Source organism: Arachis ipaensis, chromosome B04 (assembly GCF_000816755.2).
Source record: "Arachis ipaensis cultivar K30076 chromosome B04, Araip1.1, whole genome shotgun sequence".
Taxonomy (NCBI): domain Eukaryota; kingdom Viridiplantae; phylum Streptophyta; class Magnoliopsida; order Fabales; family Fabaceae; genus Arachis; species Arachis ipaensis.
This window is the reverse complement of record NC_029788.2, coordinates 119,677,104-119,686,202: the sequence shown is the minus strand read 5'-3', so window position 1 is coordinate 119,686,202 and position 9,099 is coordinate 119,677,104. Positions and strand designations below refer to the sequence as shown.

Genomic DNA, 9,099 nt, shown 5'->3' with positions numbered 1-9,099 from the left:
TTCTTATAATAAATATTAAAAATTTTATTAAATAAAAAAATATAAAATTTGTGTTCTGCTTCAATATTTTTTTATAATGAATAATTATGAATTAGTATTTTTTTATAAGTACTTTTTGGATAAATAATTTTCAGTCAGGATATCGAAAAAATAATAAATGTGATCGTAAAACAACAACCACATATAAATAAATAATTTAAAAATAGTGGCATGTTAATAAATTATAGTATACTGTTTAAAAAGTCAAAAGAAACAGAGTGACTAAATAAAGAGAGAAAAAAAATTATTTAAAAAAAATTATTTCAAGTACAATAAAAAAAGAGTATTATGTGGCACATTTTGATTATCAAATTAAAAATATATAATAAACTAGTTTTAATTATAATAAAAAATATTATGTGATATATTTTGATTGTTAAATGATCAACTAATAATTAGTAATAATATATAAAATAGCTAATGTGAGTAGAGAGGGAACATAGAAAAGAGAAGAGGAGAGAGAAGAGACTTCATTGATTTGTAAAATTACTTCATAATTAAATTGCAATTAGAAAGTGTTATATATATATTTTGGTTGTGAAATTAGTAATATGTAATAGATATAATAAATTATTAATAATATATATAAGAGATAGAGTGATAAAGGAGGAAGAGAAATAGAGAAACAGAAAAGGAGAGAGGTTTCAATTTAAAAAAAATATTTTTTAATTGTAAAAAAAGAATATTATGTGACATGTTTAGATAATAAGTTTTAGAAATTGTGGCATATTGATTAAAAACCTAAAAAAAAATGAGTGAAGAAAAGAGGGAAAATTTATTAGTTTTGGAAAAAAATATTATTTTAATTATAATAAAATAGAGTACAATGTGATAGATTTTGATTTTTATATTAACGATATATTTCAATTTTAATTGTAATAAAAAAATATTGTGTTATATTTTGATTGTTAAATTAATAACTAATATTAATATATAAAAAATTGTTGAAGATGAAAGAGGATAAAATATTAAAAAGATAAAAGAAAAAGAAAAACCTCCTTAATTTAAAAAAAAAGAAATTTTTAAATGAAAGAGGATAAAATATTAAAAAGATAAAAGAAAAAGAAAAACCTCCTTAATTTAAAAAAAAAGAAATTTTTAATTTAATTACAATAAAAGTGTATCAAGTATTCTATTTTGATTATAAAATTATTATTTTAATTACAAAAGCTACTATATAATTATTCTATAAGTCAGGTTTTACTTTAATTTGTTCTTCATTTTATTAAAAAAAAGTGCTCTTCATGTATTTAGTGTGTGGCAATTTTTTTTTTGGTTTCCCACGGTATCCCTTAACCCGGCAAGTCAAGGACTAATCCGTCACGGTACTGAGCTCCATTTAAGGGTTTGCCGCTGGCCAATGGGTTGCTGCATGCACAAGGCGAGATTCGAACTCCCGACACTTACTTAAGCGGACTAGTGAGCTAATCACTAGACCAACCCAACTTGGTTAGTGTGTGGCAATTTTAACTAGAGCAGCAAATACATTCCCTTACTCAAAGTAGTTGGGCTCAAGCTAAGATTTAAGCCAACCCTATAAGACGTGTGCATTTAATTTGCATAGCACATCAAACAATTTTTTTCAGGTAAATATATCCCTTTGTTTTTTGTTTTTGTTTTCTCTTATTTGAATTTAATAAAACTTATTTATTATTGAATCAAGAGTTTTTTATTAGAATATATTTCATTTATGAATGCAATATTTTTTTATATTAATATTAGAATTGGACAATCAATAAAAATAATTAAGATGATACTAAAATATAAATTTATAATTTCATTTTTTTTTTACACTCATAAAAATAAAAATAAATTTAAATATTTTTACTTTTTAAATCTACACATAAAATATTACTAACACAATAAGATATTCTTTTTAAATAGTGTATTATAAATAAAAGGTTTCACTTATTTTTTTCCCCTCCAACCAAACTTGTATTGCATTATACTGGATGAGTCCTATAAGATTCTGATTGATTATAGTTTTAGGAGAATTTTAATATTATATATATGAAACTTAATATGCTTCTATATGATTCTTACATTATATATATATGAAGCCAGTTTATTAAGTTTCATGCCATATATGATTCTTACATTATATATAATCGATATGAAACTTAATATATTTATTTCATTTTACTTAATTATAGTTAATGGTATTTTAATATTTTTTTTATTTTTCTTTGTATACGCTACTTAATAAGATAATAATTTTATGGAGCCCTTTTTAATGAAAAAATAATAATATTTTCACGATTACTTAATAAGATAATAATTTTATGGAGCCCTTTTTAATGAAAAAATAATAATATTTTCGAGAATCGTGAACCGAGCTTAATTTTCGTAAGCCGAACTTGAGCTTGGTCTAACTTGACTCATCTCAGCTCACTTCCACTCATCACCGCCCCTCACCATATTACTGCGGCCAACCACCTATAACCAGTTATATACAAAAAATGCTTGAAGAATCACGCCATTGTTCTGGACTGTCATATTCTCAACTGCTGCGGAAAAGTCATGCTAGCACTCATTGCTACCATCGACGACCTGCACCCATCAAGTACGCTGCCTTATGTTGCCGCTGCAACTTCTACGACAGCTCCGCCGTCGAGTTTTGTTGATAAAATCGCCACCAACCTCTTCCATGCCGAACTGGAGTTCCAACTTTGCCAATCTCCTATGCTTATCCCCACCTTTCCTTCTCCGGTGCTAACATGGTGGCAGTGTTGTAGAGTGCTATGACACCAATTTCCGCACCACAGTTTTAGCGTCTCCGAGGACGATGCAGAAGGAAGATGATGATTTGGTTCGAGAGTTTTGTAGCTAGGTTGGTATTAATCATCATGGTGTTTTCAAAGTTTGGAACAAGAATAATTTGGCAAGAAAAGAGAATAATAACGGTGTTGTTGCCGTCATTAATGATGGTGATATCATGAAAAATGTTTCATGAGAGAGAAGATAAAAAAAAGAATAAAAAAGATATTTTACTAAATTATTTTATATTTTTTTATATGAATCTTTAAAATCTAAATCTAATATTCTCTCTGGTCATTTAAGACAATTCCGTATAACATTATATATTTAGAGTTTTGCTAATAATAAACACTTGAAAATAGCTAAAGTAATAAAACAAAATTATAATTTCTCTAACATATTAAATTTATCCAAATCCTGGTTAGTTCGTGTTTATTTTAAGAAATTTGTGAAAAAATTCATTTTTTTTATTGTAACCAAAACTCATATAATCTTTGAGAAGTTAAAGGTTAGAACGATGGTATTTGAATTTTGGTGGAAAAATTCTGGAGACAGAACAGAATTATTGATATCATTGATGACTGTTAGCTACTGTTTTGAACTTCCTGGGCATGTTTCCTTCCTTTCCTTTTTGTTAATTTCTTTAGGACACCAAAAAAAAATTATCCAAATCCTTGTAAATTTCATATTTCTAATATTCATAGATCACTTGTGAATCATATCCTCACACTTACATCATACATTAGAACATAAGCATATAACAAAATTATATAGCTAACAAATTATATTATTGAATTCAGCTATACTCGAATAGAAAAGAGTATATAGATTTTGAAATGGCACAATAATGAGTATATACAATGTTGTTATAAAATATATGCCGCGTAATACATATTGATTTTTTCACTTTAGTAATTAAAAAAAAATTAAGTTTGATATGTTAATATTATGTTAAAAAAACTATATTTTATATTAACGGTATGAAAATGATTAAAAAAAATGAATATAATTAAAAAAAATGAATATAATTAAACGATTATATAAAATATTTTACACCATTATAACTAGAACAAACACATAATTAACAATAGATTTCATTCGATTTTAGACTAAGGGATACCAACTTCCAATCATAACAAAAATTATACCACATAAATATTCTAATATCACAGTTGGGAGTGTACTCACCTATGACGTTTCTTTGACTTCTTCTTCGCTTGACCACCCTTCGCTATTTTTCCATCACCAGATGATGCAGCATCCTCTGCTCCTGCTCATTAGAATTTAGCTAAAAACAAACAGAATTATCAGCTAAAAGAGTTTAAGACAGCACAATTAAAAGATTATATTTCAGAAGAGGAGAGAAATTACATCAGAAGGAACAAGGATATGGTGCGAGAAGAAGAGTGATGGCTCAAAAGATTCTGTAATAACTTCCTGAAAGGAGAAAAAGAAAAAAGTTAGAACCAACAATGATATAAAATAGACACTTGTTCCTTAGAAAGTATAATTTTTAAATGTGTTTAGAGAAGAACACCTTGACTACCTTTTTTTAGAGAGAAACCAATGATGAAACCTTATTTATATAATGATATCAATGAACATAATATTATTTATTATTATTTTTTATAGACATGGCCAAACAGATTTAGAAACTATGATACTGGAAGAACATATGTCGACCAACAACAACAACAACATAAGCGATTAAATATAATTAGCTAATACTTAATAGTAAATTCTCAATAAACATAGCAGAACAGAACAACTATCAGCAATATTAGAACAAAAAGACCATGATATCAACAAAAGAGACAAAACGGAAAATATTCAATCACATATTTCCTTGTCAAACACAAGAACTCGGAAATTAAAATAAATAAAACCGTAATATAAAACTCCAAAATTAAAATATTCACATTTTGTAAAACACTATAAAAACAGAATAACACCAAACAAACAGAATCCACCACCACCTCAGTAATTGAATTTTATGGTATTTTTTAAAATATTCACATTTTGTATATTTTAATACACTATAAAATTTAATAATTAAATATTATATCAAAATTTTATCAATATCTAAAAAAATGCTCTATATATCTCAAAAATAATAATTAAAAACTGTTTGATCAGTGAAAATAAGTGACTGCGGTGACTACATGACTACTGAAGCTGGAATGACTTCACTCACCGTTTTAATTTCCCACCATACAAATGACACCATCTTTGTTGAACGACTGTGACCAATTTATTGTCCCCTTGCCAATGTTTCCGTCATCCTTGAGATTAGCATCAGATATAACATCCTTCAAACCATCGACCAGCGTAATCCCAATCAGTGCTCTAAGATGAAGAACCTTGGCGAAATTCCGGGCCAACTTCTTGCTTGGGGTCACCGCCGATGGATTCACCGATTCCATGTACAAAAAGTGTCACCAATATCTGAAACTCAGGATGAACAATTGTGAAACGTGTTCAGTTCAAAAGTGTACCAAAAATGCAATAGTATGAGGGTGATTCACAAGGAGCCAATGATAAATAATAATAAAGTTAACAAAGATGATGGTTATAATGATAAACATGTTCATGTGAACACATTATTAAAAAGAAAACCAAAATGCTTTAACACATAGATCGAGGACTTTAATAGAGTAGGGAATTTTTTTTTTCTTTTTGTTCTTCATACACAAAGTCCCTTATATATATGTATGCCTACCATAAAAGGTGTCAAAAAGTGGTTGCTAACAAGAACAAATAGGAAGCAAGAGTTGAAAACGAATATCGATGGCAAAATCTAAAGATGCATTAAAGTTCAGACTTGTAGTTTATCCACGAAATTCTAGGCATTTTATAGTTATATTATAAGATGAATCAGCAATTAAAATTGAAATTGGCCACTTGAAATTATCAAAAAAATCAAAGAACACTGTTTCATACGATGAAAAAGCTAAACTTTAAGCAACAATTTAATCACATCCTCCCCCAGCAAATTAAAAAACTTTATTGTGAAGTCCTAACAGTGAAGAAGAATGAAGGGAGCACAACAAATGAAAAAGAACCAAAAAGGGGAAGGGGGAACAGAGATGTTTGAAGAGTTAAATAATAACCTTTGTATCAAACCAACAAACACTTGGTGTGCGTGCTGTTTCAATGCCAGCAAAAGACTCCTTCTGCTTTGTTTCTAAAGTACTCTCTGTGTTTCTTCTATGATGGTTCCTCTGAACCTTCGGAGAAACTTGCCCCTTGGAGAAGAGAAGAGAAGAGAAGAGAGAGCAGTGGGGTTCTGAGGAAGGGAGTTTTATAGTCTTCAATATAAGAAGAAGAAGAGAGAGAGTGGAAAATGTGTTTTACACGCGCCATATATGCGCTTGCTCAACATGTACCCTTAGAACCCAGGAAGAAGATTCTGGGGCTGCGTCAACTTTCAGGTGAGTCTCATCTTTTCTGTCTCCTGTTTGAAAATAGCATTGGGTGTTAGTGTATGAAGGATCTGAAGTTTTTGGTGTGTTCGTGCTGGTGTGTTCGTGCTGGTTTGGTTGAGAACAGATAGGAGATGGATGCGATTATTTTGCTTGGGCAGAGCCTGAAGGACAAGATCCACAAATTCAAAGACTGAAGAACAAAGCAAGCTCGTTGAAAGAAGAACTGCAGAAAGCTGAAAGGAAGTTTGCATTGGCACTTGGTGTTGGAATTGTTGGATGGACACTGGCTGGGCTGCTGCTATGTGATCGACTCAATTGAGGTTTAGGGGGTTAGCATTTTGTTTATTTTTGCCATTCTGTTGATGAAAACCAAATGGGTTCATAAGATTTGACAATGGAATACCTGACACGATCTTCTCCCGGAAAGCAACGGTTTCAAACTCACTGCTGCTGTGGAGCTTACACGTAACTGAACGACAATGTCACTTCTCTGGCTGCGAATCGCAATCTTTCAGTGACTAGTGGTAGGGTTTCTGGCTTTTCCTCTGCGTTTCGTGCTTCACAAGAAGAAGAAGAAGTAGAAGAAGAAGAGTCAGGGTAAGCAGCATGCGTTATGTCCAAGGGCGGGAAGGCTTACACGTTTACTAACCACTATCAACTCTTCCTTGCCACGTCGGACACGGCGTCAATAATTTGACACCCATTTAACGGAAGGACTTGATTGATGCAAATCAAATCTTTTTAGGATTTAAATAGAACAGTTTAAACGTTGGGGACTAAAATAGAATTCACCCCAAACGTAGGGGACCAAAATAATAGTTTACCCAAATGAAAATATTACTAAAGTGGCATGGGAATTTAATATTTCAGGCCATTTTTGGTTTGCATTTTTATTTTTTAATTTTTGTTTTTTAAATTTTGTAAAAGAAAAAATAGTAAAAATAATAAATTAATATTTTTTATTTTCACATCTATTTTTTTTAACGAAATTTAAAAATAAAAATACTGGAAATTAAATTGCAAACTATATATACCATGGTTCCTCGGAGGCAACATAAGGGTGACTGAAGATCTTGGCAACATTGTGTCTCTTGTTTGTAGGGATTGGCTCTCCAGCTGGGGTGTATGCATCACAAATAACCTAAAAAATATACAATTTTTATTTATTTTAATTTTCAGCTATTAAAACATAAAGAAATGAAGGTCAATTTTCAGAGATCAAAAGAATCATCATGAAAATTGATAGCTTTTCACACATATCCAGATGTGTGATTAAGCAACATAAAATTAAAACAAAAAAGATTACCCTTGCTTTGCTTCTGATGTCGAAGCCAGATCCACACCAATCCTGTTTTCCACCACATGAAAAGCATTAAAGAAGCAAAAGGGAAAGTCTCTGGTTTTTATGTATTCAGCAATGATCTTGTGGGTGCCGGTGCGGGATTCGGAGATGAGATCTGAGAGCAAAGACATGGTTGCTAAGAGTGTGAAAGAAGCAAGAGTCAGTCAAAGACCAAAAAGATGAAGAGAGTAAACTCTAACTCTGGTTTGTGGTAGGATGAAGAGAGTAATGCTGTAATGTAGAATGGAAAGAAAGGGGGTTGGGGTAGCTGGCCAATAAGTACTATAACGTTGATGTCGCAATTGATGTCAAATAATGCGAGAAAAGAAAAATCTAGAAATGTTTGACATAATGAAGAGACAGGACAGTTTTGTTTTGTTTTTTTTTTTTTATTAAACAGAAAAAAAAAAGACAAAACCAAATTAATTGATTAGGTTTATATTTAAATTTATTAGATATTGAAGCTCACTTTATGGTTGACTCCAATTTGAGTGAATGTCTGTGCCAGAAATAGGTGCTTTAGTCATACAATCTACAATACTATTTGCATTCTTCTGAATTAAAAGAATAGAAACTCACCAATTTCAAATCATAACCTCCTGTATATGTTTTGCCAAATCTCATTTCGAAATATTTTTACTAAACATTCTTTGGTTTACTAAAAAAAGAGCTTTTAAACAGTCTGTTATGAAAAAATATATCCGAAATCCGATCCAATCCAACGATTTACAAAAAATAAGATCCAATCAAATCAGAATTAATACGGTTTTAATCGATTTTCGATTTGAATTGGATTGGTTAAACGGTTTAATTTAGATCGGTTTGGATTTAAACATCCTTACCTACAAATACAACTTTACATAGCATGGAACTGCACTAGTTTTCATGTACTAAACCCTTAAATTATACTCCTCCATTAAGTTAAACATTGAGGGGGCCTAACATGATATTTAATATTGGACCCAACAATGCTTCTTCGGTACAACCTCATGTACCCAATAATGACCCAAATAAAATAGACCAAAATATCATGATAAAGAAAAAAAAAAATAAAAAATAATAGTTTTTTGTTGTGCTCGTATTAATAAATCAGGGTCCAATTTTTGTACAGCATTCATTTATCAGAGATGTAACATCCTCGTGTGATACCTTTTTAACATTGACTAAAATGATGAGTTAACACTTCAATATCACATTCAACACTAATAAAATAACTTTGTTTATTTTTGATATTCAATCAAAATAGATACAATATTATTTTCTTATTTCTTATTTATTTTTATCATAATATTTTTTAATAAAAACTTACTTGTAGTTATTTTTATGTAAAATTAATAATAAAAAATTATTAGATAATAATTCAATCAAATTAGTTAAATCATCTAATAATTTTTTATTATTAATTTTACATAAAAAATCATCAATTAAGTTTTTACTTTTTTTTTTAAATTCCGATCAGAAAGAAAGAAAAATAATATCCGCGGGGAGTGGGAAGATTTATTAGGATTATAGGTACTTTCTATTTTCATGCAAAGG

General features: G+C 29.7%; 1 protein-coding gene and 2 long non-coding RNA genes across 3 annotated transcripts in view; 1 reads left to right on the top strand and 2 right to left on the bottom strand.

The window, feature by feature from the left end:
• LOC107635030 overlaps positions 1 to 6,181 on the bottom strand; it is a 15,758-nt gene extending 9,577 nt beyond the window's left edge. Inside the window, exons 1-4 of the long non-coding RNA XR_001619101.2 lie at positions 5,907 to 6,181; positions 4,991 to 5,241; positions 4,168 to 4,233; positions 3,985 to 4,084 (exon numbers count right to left, since the gene is read on the bottom strand). This is a non-coding gene — a long non-coding RNA (uncharacterized LOC107635030). The remainder of the gene's footprint in view (positions 1 to 3,984; positions 4,085 to 4,167; positions 4,234 to 4,990; positions 5,242 to 5,906) is intronic.
• On the top strand, positions 6,187 to 6,547 carry LOC110271268. The gene is made up of 2 exons (XR_002361815.1): positions 6,187 to 6,227; positions 6,346 to 6,547. It is a non-coding gene; the product is annotated as an uncharacterized LOC110271268 (long non-coding RNA).
• On the bottom strand, positions 6,625 to 7,877 carry LOC110271267. Its single transcript, XM_021121809.1, has 3 exons — positions 7,528 to 7,877; positions 7,256 to 7,362; positions 6,625 to 6,778 (listed from the first exon to the last, which is right to left on the bottom strand). The coding sequence occupies exons 1-3, from the start codon at positions 7,692 to 7,694 to the stop codon at positions 6,681 to 6,683; spliced, it is 372 nt and encodes a 123-aa protein (XP_020977468.1). The 5' UTR covers positions 7,695 to 7,877; the 3' UTR covers positions 6,625 to 6,680.